At 35.7% G+C, this 19,060-nt stretch overlaps 1 protein-coding gene across 1 annotated transcript in view; it reads left to right on the plus strand.

The window, feature by feature from the left end:
* The first annotated feature begins 3,246 nt into the window (after positions 1-3,246).
* LOC121368256 (hillarin-like) overlaps positions 3,247-19,060 on the plus strand; it is a 47,113-nt gene continuing 31,299 nt past the window's right edge. Inside the window, exon 1 of the mRNA XM_041492910.1 lies at positions 3,247-4,090. Coding sequence (XP_041348844.1) covers positions 3,749-4,090 — 342 coding nt within the window. The 5' untranslated portion in view covers positions 3,247-3,748. The remainder of the gene's footprint in view (positions 4,091-19,060) is intronic.

The raw sequence follows: 19,060 nt of genomic DNA on the forward strand, positions 1-19,060 counted from the left end.
TGCTTTGGTGAATAAAATGTCGTTTCCGTTACTCCATTAGGTTGTTCTTTGTAATCTGTGGAATATTTAACACATCGTTTCATACAGTAATAAACAACAGGTTTTAAATATCCATCTGTACATACCGGTATTTGGTTAAAGAGATACCGATTTCCACATATATCACACCAGTTATGAATTTACAAGACTCGGACCTAGATTCTACCTTTAAACTATTATACTTATTTGTCATTTAGGAAGTGCAACCTCATGTTCAAACTAAAGTTCATGATATATCCAACTGAATTTGATTCTATATTCAATTAAAATCGATGATAAATCCTGTTGAAGTATATGATACATCCAGAACAAGACGATACTATATCGAATTAAAGGAGTATCAGTTACTCGGGGCGTGGTTACCTGCCGGGAATACAGGTTAAAGAATCTGTGAGAAAAGAAAATGCCCTCTACATAGGCTGGTTTGTCTGATTACAAAACGAGACATTCTACGTGTATTTCTTTATTACTTTTGATTAAACACCATACCCCACAGACTGATATGCCGGACTAAATAACTGTTGGCGGTTTCTTATGTACTAACCGTGCTTTGGATTCCGTTAGGCCAAATCAATTTCCTTTGTCGATAATGGTAACATACACTAATAAAACTGGCCTAATCAGTGTATCAAACAACCAATCGGTACATGTTTAAAAAGTGTAGTACTTTACATTTAATCTACATGTAAGAAAACACCGACTCGCTTGACATATTTTAAGAATGTTTTTATCAAAAGAAATTGGCATTCTATTTTTTTTAATTACACCCTATCCTAGTTTCAATCTCTAGTGAACACTGCATAATAACTACACTAAATAAAAGTGTATTGATTTAGTGAAAATACAGAACAACTTGTAGGTGTAAAATGCAAAATAGACTGAGTTCATAGTATCTTATAGCACTAGTGACTGCTATCCTGGCTGTTTCCCAAACATAGAGTATACTATTCACCCCAACACAATACTTATTTCTCACACTCAGTGTACAGGATAATCAATGGAATGAATGAATGAATGAATGTTTAACGACACAGGATAATCAATGGTGTTTTAACAAATTGAACTCCAATACCCTAGGAATCGTGTGTGTGTGTAAAACATCTGTTGAAATGCTTGTTTACCTACGTTTGTTAGAGGGTCTGTACGTGACGCACACGTTGGCTTGCTTAGGTTTGATAACGTCAAGGCCCATGATGTTATTTCTCCGTGTACCACTCACAACTAATAGCAGATACTTGTATAAACACATTATACTCGTAATTATATTTTTACACGTTTCTCATTGATATTAATAATAACATCATTATAAAACTATTTTTAAAATTCTGAAAGTTTTATTAACAGCGTGTCTGTATACATGTTTAGATGTGTGAATATAAATATATTGTATGTATGTCGGTCCTGTCCTGGACAGAGGGAACCGGCCAAGGCCGGTCCCTGTGGCCAGGATAGGCGTGTGCTACAACAGCTTGCTCTGAATGTGCACGTAAATCTCTTTGTCATTGTCATGTATGTCGGCGCGCTCGCGTGTATGTGTTTGTGTACATGTGTGTTCAATGTGTATGTATGTATGTATGCATGTATGAGTTTGTATGTATGTGTTTATGTGTATGCGTGTGTGTGTGCATGTATCTGTGTATGCGTGTGTGTGTGCATGTATCTGTGTGTGCGCGTGTGTGTGTGTGTGTGTGTGTGTGTGTGGACCTTACAAGGGGTAGGATGTACCTGTGGTAAAGCGCTCACCTATCGCCCTCGACTAAGTGTCGAAATGATACTAATGTTTGCATGAGACTAAATAGGCGTAGTAGTTTTAAGTAAGTTGAGGACACGAAGACGCTAAACGACAGTGCTAAACCTGGTACCAGAGGCCTTCTTCCTATCAGTGGTACCGACACCACTCTTTTATAAAATGTCATACACCGCATTTCGTTTATCAAATATGACTCCATTTTGTATGTAGCATATTTGAAAATTCAACTGTTTAATAAAGATAGTTGCTAGTAACAAATCATAATTGTACTGCATAGACGGCTAAATGGGTGGGGGGGGGGGGTTAGATCATTGCCCTATCCTGTATAAGACCCAAGGGACTTTAAAAACTAATACTAATATAATAAACTGTCAGATTGGATGTGTGAAGTTCGCTGTCGAATGCTAGCTAAGACTGTTTATTAAAGACGTTATAGACCCTCCACAGTTTGCTTTAGAATATGTCCAATGTGTTTCTGGTCGTCTGAAAGTTTACCTCCAAATAAATTTTAAGTAGGAACTCACCGAATAACAAACATTGATATTCTAAACAAGAACATATAAATGAATATGTAATTTTAGTCGTTAAAAGGGCTCTGTTAGTTGGAAACATCGTCACAATGGCTGCACACTCAAGACAGTCTCTCTGCCCTACACTGTCATCTTTACAAAGATTATGCCCATCAAAAAGATCCTAGCAAACTCAATGTTCGTCGGCCATTACAGTATATAAAAATCGGTCTACGTGTTCCAAAGACATGCACAGCCTTTAAAGCTGTAATGAAGAATCTAATCGGTGTAGAAAGTTGAAGGCTAAGAACACGTCTTAAACCAGCTGTCATAAATCTATACTTTGTGGCTACGTCACACGCGCGGACTTCATTCCTTTGACGTTAGCAATTTAAGTAAAAGGCGCATTCATTTTTAATATAACGGCGTCATTTCCGGCTGCGGCTTGCCAAGTAAACTGCTTTGGTTGCACAAGGTCCCTCATCTCTCCTAAAGAGTTCACGGCGATTCACCACCATTTACTACGTACTATACTTTCATCCGAAAATGAAAACTGTTAGAAACCCGGTTTCCTTTGTCGTCTCCATGAATTACTGCGATAATCCCAGTCTGATTGACAGCAGCAAAGAAAATTACAGACTAAACACCTGTCCCCAACCTTTGCGTTAAATCGTGCTATGCTTTTCCACAGCTTGCAATTATTGATTTTTTTTTTCCAGAAGAATTATCATTACAATGAAATGACATTTTGGTCACTCATTTTGTGTCTACAGACACAATGCAAAATCGAGCAGTGTTGTTATGATTAGCTGATATTTCTTGTCACAAAGACTGTTGCCATTCATCCAAGCATCAGCCAATAAAAACGCCACGTTTAGCAATACAGCGTGACGTCAGATTGGATAATGGTTTATTGACATAGCATCCACACTTAGGCGAACATGACAACTCTATAACGATGGGTTTGTTGTGGGTGAACGTGATGGGGGGCGCTCGACCAACTCCACTGATGGAGTGCACAGTACGACAGTTACGAGACGCGCTGGTGGTCTCCGCTGCTGGGCAGTAAACTGGAAGATAGGTTGACGTTTTCACCAACAAGCCATGTGCTCGGATTTATTTTTAGTGCAAACAGAAAGAAGTGTTTAGTTTGTTTTCACTGAACTGGGAAACGGTACCAGTTTTAGGTTATGTTCCGTCAATGTAATTATTAATATATGTCTGTATATCTCTTTCTTTATTAACAACTGATGACTCATCGTGTATTCGGATAAACAACGTAAAACATAAAATATTTAAAACAAATTATAATTATTTCCAAAAGAACTCGTTTGATCGTTTAAACTTTAAGTGGTGACAAACTTTCCAAAATGTTTCTTCTGTTATGGGGATATTCAACGTGCACTAAACAAAACAACGGGGTGGGTAAATAATGATGATGGCTTTATGAATGTACGACATGGATGATACCCATTCCAGTGACGGCGATTCGGACGGAGCCGACCAGTGGCGCGCTTCACAGCTACGTGACCCCTGTCACCGGTGTCAGAAGAGAGTGTATCCCGTGGAAAAAATAGACGTGGGAGTCTTGTTTCACAGGCGATGTTTCCGATGCCGAATCTGCGGTCTGCAACTGACGTTGAGGACGTTTCACTGGGACCAAGAGAATGAGGCTGATGTGTACTGCAACGTGCACGTTCCCAAACTGGGCCCAGGCACGCTCGACCAGGACGCTGTGGGGATCAAGTCGGCGCTGAACGCCCCGCGGCGAGGGACGGAACAGAGTGATCAGGTTAGTGGCTCTACTGTAGGTCAATATACAGGTGCCTGTAATACGGAGTAAGAGGATACTAAGATCCTCCTCCACTTTGTTATACCAAGCTGGGATTACACACCACATTTGTTGTTTAGGGCGCTTGCGTTAAAAAAAATTAAACAATTAATAAAAATCAATAAAAAAAATATAAAAAGCAACGACATGTGTGCATTTATTTGCAGTAGAATAGATTTATCTTCAATCCAGCTTTTATTTTCGCTGAGATTTTTTTCTACATTTATAAACGACACGACACGTAATGACTTGCAAAATAGCCGTGTATTTCTTAAACAGTATTCTGTTGACACTCAATAATAATAATAATAAAGAAGTAATTAAGTAAACAAATCTTAAGTAAGAAAAGAATACATTAAAATACCGCCATGCATAAACCAACTTCCGGTTACCTAAACTTTTGAAGATGTGGGTGTTGTGTTGTGTTGGGTTTTTTACGATCTCGATTAATGTAAAATATTTACTTTTAATTATCTATTTAAGGATTGTCTTCGTTTCTTTCTTTCTTTCTTCTTTTTTTGTGTGGACAAAATCTGAAACCAATTACACAAGCTGTCGTGTTTCATAATCTCATCTAGAATCTGCTTGTGAGAACAGGACAAGACAAGAATTTATTCTTTTACGATTGCACCGTTGGCAGTATGGAGAAAATATAATCCAATGCTTAGAATTCAGAGCTGCTGCAAGCGACACACACGTGGAACTTCTGACACCAGTACATACATGTAGTACAGTCATTGTTACAGCTATACCTCAGATTTACCTCTATCACTTGCCTTCAGCAGCTCTTTTTAATCGAAGCTTTGTGATTGTCGAAAACAAATTTAATCAGAAGAGAGACTGTGACGTTTTTGGTCAGAATAACGGTATAATGTAGAATGCTTGGGTGAAATGTTTCTATGAAGGGGAATTCCTTGTAATGTCTTTAAGTCTTGAGTAAAATACACGTGTCAAAAGTGAAATAAGCACACGAGACGGGGCGGGGGGGGGGACCTTAAATTCGGGCAAAAATAATAGAGAGATTCAGGCAAAATGTGCTAACCTGAGACTTTTTAACCATGTTTTTCTATCATTCTACCCTCAAAATTAGTTGTAATCAATGTAAAAACGTGTAGTGATTCGTTTACAACCCTATATAGCTGTTTGGCAGTAATGCTAATATGAATAAATGTTGTTATCCAGATTCTGGCATTTTTGTTTAATTCGGGCAAACATTAGCCTGCCCACCCCCCGCCCATCCCACCCCCCCTCCTACAAAAATGAGAGCAGAATGCTTGGGTGAAATGTTTCTATGAAAAGTCTTAAGTAAAGTACACGTATTAAAAGTGATGTCCTAAAATATATTGTATTGGTGTTTGAATTATCTCGTAGTCATCTAAGCATAATTTAGTAACTAAAATCACTATTTTAGGGCAGACTCAACAGTTTGATAGTTGGACATGGAAAATTACCGAATCTTAAGTCTAAGAGTTTATCCCATGGCCTATCATACTGTCTCCTGCCCCTGCTTGTAGAGATATCCTTGCTAGCTTTGTGTATCAAAGCACATGTACTAAATAAATAAATGTTTAATTAAGTATGATGAATATATTTTATCGGTTTTATACACTTGAGTTTTAATGTTACAAAGTTAGACGTCTTTTATTTTGGTTTGACTGTCAACACCCACGCTCCTTTTGAAGAATGGATGTTTACTGCAAGTTGCAACGGTTCGATGGGATATTTATGATACTACTGAGTCGACAATGAGCATATGTTATTCTGCACTTAATCGTTTGTTGTTAGTGTAAATATTCACGTGCAGAACAGAGTAGCTGTTCCATTTACTGCAGCAGAGACATGTGGTATAATTACAGGCACTAAATCATGTTCGCACGTACCGCTATACTCTCCTTCATTGTTTGTGATTAATTATCAATTGATGACAATTGATTTGCACAACAAAAGATGTACAGAATGATTCACAATATAAGGTTAGCAGCGAAAACACGTCGATGACTCACGATAAAAAATAACGCGTAAAAGTTCCCAGCGAACAGACAGTACGGGTTGCTTTTCTTGCACCCGGGGCGGGTCAACGAGGGTAAGGCGGGGCGAGCAGATAGCAGACACACTAGCAGCCTAATGCCAGTAATACTCACTCGGTGTCTTCGCTTTATTGGTGTTTATCACTGCTGCTTTTCTTGTACTGTGAATGATATGAGGATTGGTATTTAGCAACTCACTGTGTAGGTGTAAGACCACTACATCCTCTAATCTCTCACGAATCACTAACAACTAGCCCACTGTTCCTCATATGCCGTTGTGTCATGGCCTAAGGTAATAAAGTTCTGTTCTGTTCTGTTTTGTTCTGTTCTGACAAGACAGCCCAGATAGCTGAGGTGTGTGCCCAGGACAGCGTTTGAACCTTTGGATATAAACACGAACATAAGTTAAAATGAAATGATATGAGGCTTGTTAATTTTATATGGTATCAACTAACTTGAGAAAGATTTGTTGATCGAGAACTGATAGGATAGGTATTTAATATAATAAAATAATTAGTTTACAAATATTAAAATGCGTGTTTTATATACTTTTATATTTAATATAAATATGTCGCTCAAAATCATACTGATTATTTGTATGATGAGTGGTATATTTATGTTCAAATATAAAAGTGTGTAAACAATGGTTGAATATGAAATAACTAGCCAGTTGATGTGACCCTGTACTGTATACAGTTATCCCAGCATTGACCGTGCGGACATAAGTATTGAATGTACTTGTTGTATACATGTACGAGTATACAGCTTTAGAATGTCGTCCTTTGCACTGCTTTATAACATGACAGTCTATTTAGTTTCGGTTTTCAACATCCTGTAAGTTTTTTTCGTATCATATACAAATTTAATTTGTTATTATTGCCTGACAAATATGTTTGCCCTTTGGAAACTATCTAGTTTTATTGTACAATGATTATCGATGTGGGTGGACGGAATTTTAAAATAAGAAAATAAAATGTCTGACTACCACCCGTAAGTCGGGTACCTCTCGCTCCTCCATCCATGTAACAATACAACAGAAGCCATTTGTTATGCACCAGGGAATTAAAAAGCACTCATGCATGACCGTAGCAGATCTATAAGGAGCGTGTCAAGGTGACCTTGATGACACACAAAGAAATTTCATTACTGATGTACTTATTGATTACTTGAGTCTTTTTTTGTTTGTTTTATTTACGTGCTTATATCCATTTAATGTCCATAGGTGCTTTCGTCATAGGCGTCACTAGGATGTTGTTTAAGGGTCTCGGGTTTTGGGGGTTTTGTTTCGATAAACTAGTACATTTTTTGGCTAATATTATATCGTTTTCAAAACAAAGAAATGCAAGGAGAATTATTTTTAATTAGAAAAAAGGGGAAAAAAAAGAATTAAAGAAAGAAACTAAAAGTAATAAGAAAAAAATAATCATAAACGCCAAAACTAGTTTTGTTACCGGAAATCTGCAACACATTTAGTTTTGCTTTTCATATAAATTACATTCCTTAAAACCTCTAAATGAACACGACTAAAATATTGGGGTATATTGTGAGCGTTTATAATAGGAACCAAATATTTGCAGTGACAGATGTTTCATTAATATGTATGGACACCTCATTAATATGCAAATGGATGCGTACTGATATACACTAAAATGGCCTGATCTGGTGCCATGGAGACTTGGCCGTCTGTTGATGGTAATGGCATAGTAATGACCTAGTTGCGCACATTACCTAGCGGGTCAAACCATATGGTTCACGACAATCAGAAGGGTACACTGTTTAAAATTAAAACTGTTATTGCTATTGTTAAATACTAGTAATAAAAATCACCCGAAGGAAACTTGCTTGGAATTTTACACAATACAAAGTGTACAAATAATTCAATTACTATACTTTTCAGTCCAGACGACTATGTTGTAGATTTTGAAACAGATACTAGTACGTTTTACAAATAATTCAACAAATCCTTTTTCAGTCCAGACGACTATGTTGTAGATTTTGAAACGGATACTAGTACGTTTTACAAATAATTCAACAAATCCCTTTTCAGTCCAGATGAGTATGTTGTAGATTTAGTAATAGATACTTGTATATTTTACAAATAATTCAACAAATCCCTTTTCAGTCCAGACGAGTATGTTGTAGATTTAGTAATAGATACTTGTATATTTTATAAATAATTCAACAAATAATTTTTTCAGTCCAGACGAGTATGTTGTAGATTTTAAAACAGATAACCAGTACATACATGTATAATGTATGTGCATGGATAATTTTAAATTATCATGCACCATGCTTCCTATTGACCTGATAACCTATACCTAATAATTCGGAGTGTTATCATGTCACTAGGAAATGAGTTGTGCGCATGACGGATGTTTGCTCAATTTTCAGGTAGATCGTTTTCTAATTTTTCAAACATCCATTTACAGCAATAATTGTTGAACTGCATAAATAAATATAACATTTACACTTCCTGTAACATCAAATTACCTCTTATTTTTCAATTCTCCATTATTCGCTCTTATTCGAAACTAGCCAGCGTTTTGGATTAAACATTTTTTTAAAAAGCAAGTAGTTTCCTGCAAAGAATGTTTACATTGGAACAGCGTCTGGCGTCACAGTCACTAGTAGCCAGTGATGTAGATCTTCTTCGGGTCACACATAACCTGAGTTTATTATTACAAAAAAAGGTACAAGAATTGTAATGTTGTGACACAACAACTTTTGAAATATCAAAGTATTTTATTTAAAATTTGGAAACACATAACTTTTAGGCTGGCTATACCATTCCCAAGATGCTTTTGGGCACCTGCTATTGTCCGACTTCCGGTAGTAGTTTCTATACGATAAAACGAACAGTTTCTATATCGCTTTTAAATTAAACATATTACAAAAATATAACTTGAAAGGGGTTGCATGATAAAAAATATTTTTAGGTTACTACGTTTTGATATCGTGGTTATTTGGCTCGGTTCGATAACGGTGTAACATAATATTATGTCAGAATTACCAAATGTTTGACATCCAATAGCCGATGATTAATAAATCAATGTTCTTTAGTAGTATCGTTACACAAAACAAACAATTTAAGTGCGGCCCCTTTCCACAGTGATGGGTTGATGAGTGCATTGTTTCTCTTCCTAAAACAGATACCATTAATGATGTTAGAGTTCTAGAGGCATTACTCTACTAAATTATGTAGGTACAAATGAAACTAAACATTAAATTTATCATGGCACTATCTAAATAATAACTAATTTATTTCTCTTCATAAAAAAAATCAAAATGAGTTTTAAAATTAAATTAGTCTTCGTTAATTTAAAAACTATTATCATTTCCATGCGTGTCACCGAGTACCTATTGGTATTTATTTATTTCATTTTATTTTATATATTTAATTTATTTACTAGTAGTTTATTATTATTATAATTTTTTTTTTTTTTTTGCAGTTCTTCACCTTGAATTAATATGTACATGCATACATATAATATAAGGCATAATGAGAGCAGTGCTTGTGTAACATATTTAAACTATTAGTGTATTCACATCCGTGTTCAAATTCAGACGTCCCTTTGTTTATGGAGGCTGTGTTAAGGTTCTTGGCGAGTGTATTGGCGAGCGCTGTAACTGGCAGTCTTCCTATAGACGGAGTTGGAAACATATATCGTAGTCAAGATCAACTTCTCTCTGTAAACAAAGCACCTGACAGCGAGTCATGGTGCTTACCCTCAGACCTCTATCATATTTGCAAATATACCGTATTGAAGTTTGTTTTGTTTGATTAATTAATCATCGGCATTTGGATGTCAAACATCTGGTAATTTTGACACGTAGTCATTAGAGGAAACCCGCTACATTTTTTCTAATGCAGCAAGGGATCTTTTTTATGCACCATCCCGCATACAGAATAGCACAAACCACGGCATTTGATATACCAGTCGTGGTGCACTGGCTGGAAAGTGAAATAGCCCAATGAGCCCACCGACAGGGATCGATCCCAAACCGACCGCGCATCAAGCCCCATATATAATATTGAATATGTTAAACATCACGTACATGTTACAGATTTTATTACACACTTTAAAATGTTTATTTTGTTTATATTACTGATGTAGTATTATTGTAAGGTTTCTTCTTTTTCTTCTTTTTTTTGTTGTTGTGGTGGTGGTGGTGGTGGATGTGAACATTCTTTTAGACGATCGACATGTATTTTAAATGTAGGATATAAATATGTCGGTTGTTTTCCGAACTATTATTGGACATGAGCGTCGTGTCGTGTTGATGTGAGCACGGAGATATTACCGTTTGTAACACTACTTCGTTCTGTCTGATTAATCACGAACTAATTGACACCGACAACGATCAATATTGAGAGAATGTAACATGACCTCGTCACTATAATGATTCGCCGTGTCGCCACAGTGTTGGAAACAGAACTGAAATATTCAGTTTGTATCGATCTTCCGGGTGTGTGAAACAATGTGATATTGTCCTCTGAGTGAGAATCCCAGTGTTCCTCCTGCACTGTTTCTGGTTAGTGATAACCACATATTACGGTGAATCCCATAGGACAGATAATTAAGGTACATTGGTTCTCAGCTGAAGCTCAGATAACTGTATGATAATTTTAACAACGATAGGATTAAAACAACAACAAAACTTGAAGGGAAAAACTGGATCATGGATCAAGGATCATGTTACCAAGAAATGGCAGAATATGAAAAGCAAGTAATCTTGTATTTTAGGAAAACAAGAAATATAACTGCAAAGTTTTTCTACAATTGGAAAGACTGTTAAATAAATGGTAAAAATATTTCCCTGAAAATACTGATGACTCCATTAGGTAGCCCAATGATACGGAGATGGGAGAGCTGTTAGTGCTTCCAACATGTATAAATGTATATAACATGCATGTAACTTAATTAGAGACGTTTCACTAGCTGTCACTGTATTAAACAAATCGCTAATGCACTTGGTTTATTCCAAATTCCTGAATGTTAATGCATGTATATAGTTTTGCTAGTACAGTGCAGCCGATTTTAAGGAATTATCCCGAATGATGAATGTACATGCATTATGAACGTTTGCTATATGGTACCAATTATAAATGATACTAATGAACATACACGTATATTCTAAACTAGGACTGAACCTTTACATATGGAACACAGTGGGCTTACTGTGAAATAGCTCATACGAACTGTAGAACTGCACCTAGCAAAGCAGTTTATGCAAAATTGGTATAACGTAAACCAGTCTAAAATAGTAAAATATAAACTTGTCTGAATGCTGCTTGTGCGATATTGAAACTACTTTTCATTATTTGTTTATGTGTACTAAATTTAAGGATGACTCAACGTTCAAACGAATCCTGTAGATTTCAAGCAACCGTTTAACAATATAAACAAAGTCCGTTTAACGAAAGCCTATTTTATTATCTATTGTTATATTTTGTGTAATATTTTGTTAAGTTGATTGATAAGTTCGGGGGGGGGGAGGGGGTAGTTGTTGAGGGGTTTTTTTTTGTTTTTTTTTTTTTGTGTGTAAAATTATACACCTTTTGAACCATCAAGTTGAGCGTACGATAATAAAGATCTGTCCTGGCACGCGTTTGGTGTTACCATAGTAACCTAAAACTAGATAGACCCTGACATTATGAGACACACAAATGTACATAATTCCTACAAAGTTTATTTTCTCGTATTCTTTTACTGATGAAAAATTATACGCAATTAATAAACTTAAAAATAAAAACAAAACCTGCTGCATGACGCATGGCTGTTTTCGTTTAGAAGGAATTCCTGTACATTTATAATGGCTGGATGCTATGGCGATCTACGGTGTTGATAGTGCACGGGGTGTATATGGCGCTATTGATTATCATAAAGATCTTAAATTACTAAATTACAGCAAGATGATTGATGAGACGTCGATATGATGTGGCCACTTACGCGCCCGTCGCGTGATTAAATCTCAATTGGTGAACTCTTACATGCATGTTCCCGTGTCGAGTTTTCACCGTCCGATACTTGCTAATGACGTAGAGATAGCAAATGGTTTCTATCAATACCAATACCAATATCATCTGATCTTTACTCTTGTTATAGAGATAGAAACTAGTTTATCTCAATACAAATATGAGCTGATCTATACTTGGGTCATAGAGATAGCAACTAGGTTACCTCAATGCAAATATCTGTTGATCTATACTCGTGACATAGAGACAGCAACTGGTTTATCCTTATACAACTATTAGTTTATCTTTATTCGTGCCATAGCGATAGCAACTAGTTTATCGCAATGCAAATATCAGTAGATCTTTACTCGTGATATAGAGATAGCAACTAGTTTATCTCAATATAAATATTAGTTTATCTTTATTCGTGCCATAGATATAGCAACTGGTTTATCTCAATGCAAATATCAGTTGATCTTTACTCTTGATATAGAGATAGCAACTAGTTTATCTCAATACAATTAATATCAGTTGATCTTTACTCGTGATATAGAGATAGCAACTAGTTTATCTCAATATAAATATTAGTTTATCTTTATTCGTGTCATAGATATTGCAACTGGTTTATCTCAATGCAAATATCAGTTGATTTTTACTCTTGATATAGAGATAGCAACTGGTTTATCTCAATACAATTAATATCAGTTGATCTTTACTCGTGATATAGAGATAGCAACTGGTTTATCTCAATACAATTAATATCAGTTGATCTTTACTCGTGATATAGAGATAGCAACTAGTTTATCTCAATATAAATATTAGTTTATCTTTATTCGTGCCATAGATATAGCAACTGGTTTATCTCAATGCAAATATCAGTTGATGTTTACTCTTGATATAGAGATAGCAACTAGTTTATCTCAATACAATTAATAACAGTTGATCTTTACTGGTGATATAGAGATAGCAACTGGTTTATCTCAATACAATTAATATCAGTTGATCTTTACTCGTGATATAGAGATAGCAACTAGTTTATCTCAATATAAATATTAGTTTATCTTTATTCGTGCCATAGATATAGCAACTGGTTATCTCAATACAAATATCAGTTGATCTTTACTCTTGTTGTAGAGATAGCAACTAGTTTATCTCAATGCAAATATCAGTTGATCTTTACTCGTGATATAGAGATAGCAACTAGTTTATCTCAATATAAATATCAGTTGAGCTTTACTCTTGATATAGAGATAGCAACTAGTTTATCTCAATACAATTAATATCAGTTGATCTTTACTCGTGATATAGAGATAGCAACTGGTTTATCTCAATACAATTAATATCAGTTGATCTTTACTCGTGATATAGAGATAGCAACTGGTTATCTCAGTACAAATATCAGTTGATCTTTACTCTTGTTGTAGAGATAGCAACTAGTTTATCTCAATGCAAATATCAGTTGATCTTTACTCGGGATATAGAGATAGCAACAAGTTTATCTCAATATAAATATCAGTTGATCTTTACTCTTGATATAGAGATAGCAACTAGTTTATCTCAATACAATTAATATCAGTTGATCTTTACTCGTGATATAGAGATAGCAACTAGTTTATCTCAATATAAATATTAGTTTATCTTTATTCGTGCCATAGATATAGCAACTGGTTTATCTCAATGCAAATATCAGTTGATGTTTACTCTTGATATAGAGATAGCAACTGGTTTATCTCAATACAATTAATATCAGTTGATCTTTACTCTTGTTATAGAGATAGCAACTGGTTTATCTCAATACAATTAATATCAGTTGATCTTTACTCTTGTTATAGAGATAGCAACTGGTTTATCTCAATACAATTAATATCAGTTGATCTTTACTCGTGATATAGAGATAGCAACTAGTTTATCTCAATATAAATATTAGTTTATCTTTATTCGTGCCATAGATATAGCAACTGGTTTATCTCAATGCAAATATCAGTTGATGTTTACTCTTGATATAGAGATAGCAACTGGTTTATCTCAATACAATTAATATCAGTTGATCTTTACTCTTGTTATAGAGATAGCAACTGGTTTATCTCAATACAATTAATATCAGTTGATCTTTACTCTTGTTATAGAGATAGCAACTGGTTTATCTCAATGCAAATATCAGTTCATACGAGTATCTTTTCGTTTTTCAAAAAGATACTTAATAAATACATTTCGACACTATATTTTAGTAAAGACAATAAGACAGTGCTTAGTAAAGGCAATATGATAGTGCTTAATACAGATACTATGACAGTATTTAGTAAGGACAATAGAAGGGTACAGTGCTGTCCGGTGTATCGGCGCACCTAAGCTTTCAAGGACCATTTTTTATGTGAACATTGTAAAATATTTAATAAAATGCGTCTCTCACCAATGAAGAAGTGCATAATCTGAAATACACTACAAACTGTTTTATGTCTGTAGTAAATAAACATTTTAAAATGGTGCATAAATATAGGCACCCCCTTGTATCCAAAACGATTTGCATGTCCGGTGATTCGGCGCAGTAGATGTAGCTCGTTGACCCCGCTATTTAAAATGCGGGAAAGGTGTTTTTAGACTGGTTTTAACATTCTTAATTAATAGGCTATCAATAAGGATGACCTACTTCGCGTTTATAAACACGAAAACAGGTGAATGATTTATTTTGAAATTATTATATAATTATTGATAATTCTATAAAAAAAAATTAATTGCACCCTTAACAATAAATATGTTGATACTTGATTAACGATTGAAAAAGGAATTGAACTTTAATTCGTTAAAAACTCCGACAACATGACAACTAGTTAAGCATACTCAAGCAAAATACCAAGTGCGCCGAATCACCGGACGCGCCGATACACCGGACACGGTTGTATTTACCAAAGACATTACAACACTATTTAAACAGTTGCATAATTTGGGTAAAGTTTATATATTGCTACATATTTGAGAATTATCTATATTTAATATTTACAGTGTATCATATTGTATGCATTCCCCACAACTACTAAATATAATTATATCCTGGTATGTATACAACCACTGTTTACCTATATCCACACATTATATTGTACTGATGGCCTTTGTAGCTCAAAGTCAATACAGCAATTGAACATTACTGCAGAAGTATTGAAAAATAACGTCAGCGGAGTTTGACACGAAAAAAAAGAAAGAAGCAGAATGACTCACGTTAAAACAGGTTTTATTTTTGTTAAACAGGAACTAAAAATACAAATGAAGCATCTTGACTTTGATAAATCACAGAATTAAAGAATTCGCTGGTGTTGGACTGTATAATAACCGAGTAAGCTTTGTCTCTTCAGCTCATGTTACAGACGATGTGGACTCCAACAATTCATCCCATGGGGACCCATTTTACAAAATGGAATTTTCAAGGGAAGGAATGTGAATAATTGAAAAAAAATATCTGAGCTGGCGTTTGTTTTAAAGCCATCCAAAATTGCATTGCAATCCTATTCACCACGCTCAACAGGTTTCAATGAATGAAACATGATTTACTGAAAATGTGGTTTATTTAAATGTCGATATTTTAACCGCATTTATTTGCTCCCTTTAATTCAGATAATATTTTTTTCCTATATATAGTATCAGAGTTCTTTAAAGCATGAGTCATGCATTTTTTAGTTAAGCTGTTGGAAACGGTAAGGCGGTCTTGGTGGAGAGGAACTTTGTGGATACAAAATCCATATAGCTTGTAACAGTGACTCATTTGTGCATATCCAGTACATTGTATGGCGCGGTCGGTTTGAGATCGATCCCTGTCGGTGGGCCCATTGGGCTATTTCTCGTTGCAGCCAGTTCACCACGACTATCAAAGGCTGTGGTATGTGTTATCCTGTATGTGGGATGATGCATATAAAAGATCCCTTGCTGCTAATGGAAAAAAATGTAGAAGGTTTCTCTAAATTACCAAATGTTTCACATCCAATAGCCGATGATTAATATATCAATGTGCTCTAGTGGTGTCTTTAAACTTTATTTACTATACAGTCTGTTTAAAAGCCGTTCTAATATAACACCCGTCCTTGACGCTGTTGCCCACGTCTGCTGTCTGTGTAGTCGGTATTGTTTGTCAGCGTCCACCCCGGAACTTAGCTTCTCTTTGTTCTTGACGCTGTTGCCCACGTCTGCTGTCTGTGTAATCGGTATTGTTTGTCAGCGTCCACCCCGGAACTTAGCTTCTCTTTGTTCTTGACGCTGTTGCCCACGTCTGCTGTCTGTGTAGTCGGTATTGTTTGTCAGCGTCCACCCCGGAACTTAGCTTCTCTTTGTTCTTGACGCTGTTGCCCACGTCTGCTGTCTGTGTAGTCGGTATTGTTTGTCAGCGTCTACCCCGGAACTTAGCTTCTCTTTGTTGTTAGTGGCAGAACAAAACAAAGAAATAAATCAGATGTAGTCATTTAAAATTTTAGCGTTTATCGTTCATCGGTGTATCAAATACCAAGGATAAATATAGAACAATACAAATTGATATTGCACACGTCACAGCAATAACTTTCATAACACAGATTGTAAACGAGTTATAGTTAATATTTATTTTGTATCAAGAACAAATAAACTATATATATATATATATATATATATATGAAATGTATTTACGCAGCAGATAAATGTTTTATTTGTGTTCAGGTTTTCTAAATAAGTTTTTTTTTGGGGGGTGCTGTCATTCAAGAAGAAGATTGTAACAATGTAAGATAATTATTTGATGTTCCGTGTTAACACAAACCTAACATAAATACATTGGACATATGTTTTAAAGTACAGTAATAATTAATAGAATAAGCTTATATTTTAATTACTTAAAATGCATTAGTTAATGAGAATGAGCAATTGGCTAGACCAGTAATGGTTATCACTGGATAGCTTGGGGCGTGCACTATAGCGTGATAAATAGCGAGCGAATGCCAGTCTTCCGTCTGCTTTTCTTTCCTCACTAAGTATGGGTTATTAAATTACTGGATTTTTCTAATGAAAATTGATTTTCAATTCATCCTTCACTACTGTGGGTTCACTGTGGTGAAATTTTATATCAGAGTTCAACAGATAACAGACTCTGTGTAATGGAGTTACTTCATAACTCTTTCTTGTTATTGGCAGTCTGGCTGACTGGCTGGTTGTATATACATATATATATATATGTGTGTGTGTGTGTCTATGTATGTGTGTGTGTGTGTGTGTGTGTGTGTGTGTGTGTGTGTGTAAATGTATATATACTAGTATGAGTTCATATTAGACTTAAGAGACAAGTTTCTAAAATCATTTCATATGAAACGATAGGAATTGAAAATACATTTTCGTGACCTCCATAAATTTAACTTATGATTTTTTTTTTCTTCATTTTTTCTTTACATTTTAATATTCCTTGCTTCGATTATGAGGAATGGTACTAGAAAAAAACTTTCTTGTAATTACATGCCCGTAGCTTCCGATATTATCGATCATGGGTCAGGCTTGCCGAGCACCGTACTGACAACGAAGCCAACATATGCACGGTCAGGTGTGCGTCAAGGTAGAGCGCTATCGGGGATTTACGCATGCTCGGTGACCCATTGATTTGAATTGTCAGTAAGACAATGGCTACCCGAACCGCCGCCAACAAAGGAAAACTGTCTAGGGGAAGCTGATTCAGTGTCGCGTTCTGACCCCAGCTCCATGTCATTTCTCAAGCGATACATCCCAATTTGCTTTATTCCACGTCATGTACACACGTTTTATAGCAATTTTCCTATCTAGTGACAGAATATGTTTATTTGTATCTCTCATGCGTAATGGTGATGCGTAAATAATTAATTTAAAGAACAACCAGGTTAAGAATTTAATTAAAGCTATATAATTGTACATGTGGTAGGATATTATTAATTTAAGCTTCTCTTAAAAACTATATACAGGCACGGCGGAAGCAAGTAGATATTGGGGGGAGGGGCTGACTGGGATATAGGTCACAGAGTGCCCGAATGTCTAAGGGGGGTTACTACCAATAATATTTTTGGTTCAGAATTATTGGGCGGGGGGGGGGGGGGCGGGGGGCTAGATAACCCCAGCACCACCCCCTGCTCCGCCATGTCTGATATAAATCTAAACGCATCTGTTACTTTTATTACAATGCCTGTACATACTTTTGTTTTGCAAATTACGTTTCGCTGAGAAAGGCAGCATAATGGCTGTCGAAATGAACATGTTTGATTTGTCCCAGTTTGATATCTCCGTAGAATATAATAGGTATACACCTCCCTACAGACATCACGTACTGTTTTTATCCTTGATATACTAACATACTAACCATTTGTGACACCAATAGCCGAGGTGTATTTTTGTGCTGAGGTGTCGTTAAACATTCATTCATTGATATATCAGTCCTTTACAACACGACCCTACAAAAATCACGTACTGTTTTCATCCTTGATATATCAGCTCTTTGTAGCATTTTCTCACAAACTGTCTATACCCTTGATATTTCAGCAAATTACAACACTCCCAAATGTCTATATCCTTACAGCACTTTACCACAGACAGCACGTGCTAATGTCTATACCCTTATAGCACTTTACCACAGACAGTACGTGCTGCTGTCTATATCCTTACAGCACTTTACCACAGACAGTACGTGCTAATGTCTATACCCTTATAGCACTTTACCACAGACAGTACGTGCTGCTGTCTATATCCTTACAGCACTTTACCACAGACAGCACGTGCTAATGTCTATACCCTTATAGCACTTTACCACAGACAGTACGTGCTGCTGTCTATATCCTTACAGCACTTTACCACAGACACCACGTGCTGCTGTCTATACCCTTATAGCACTTTACCACAGATAACACGTGCTGCTGTCTATACCCTTAATAGCACTTTACCACAGATAGCACGTGCTGCTGTCTATACCCTTATAGCACTTTACCA

This window comes from Gigantopelta aegis, chromosome 3 (assembly GCF_016097555.1).
Source record: "Gigantopelta aegis isolate Gae_Host chromosome 3, Gae_host_genome, whole genome shotgun sequence".
Lineage (NCBI taxonomy): Eukaryota > Metazoa > Mollusca > Gastropoda > Neomphalida > Peltospiridae > Gigantopelta > Gigantopelta aegis.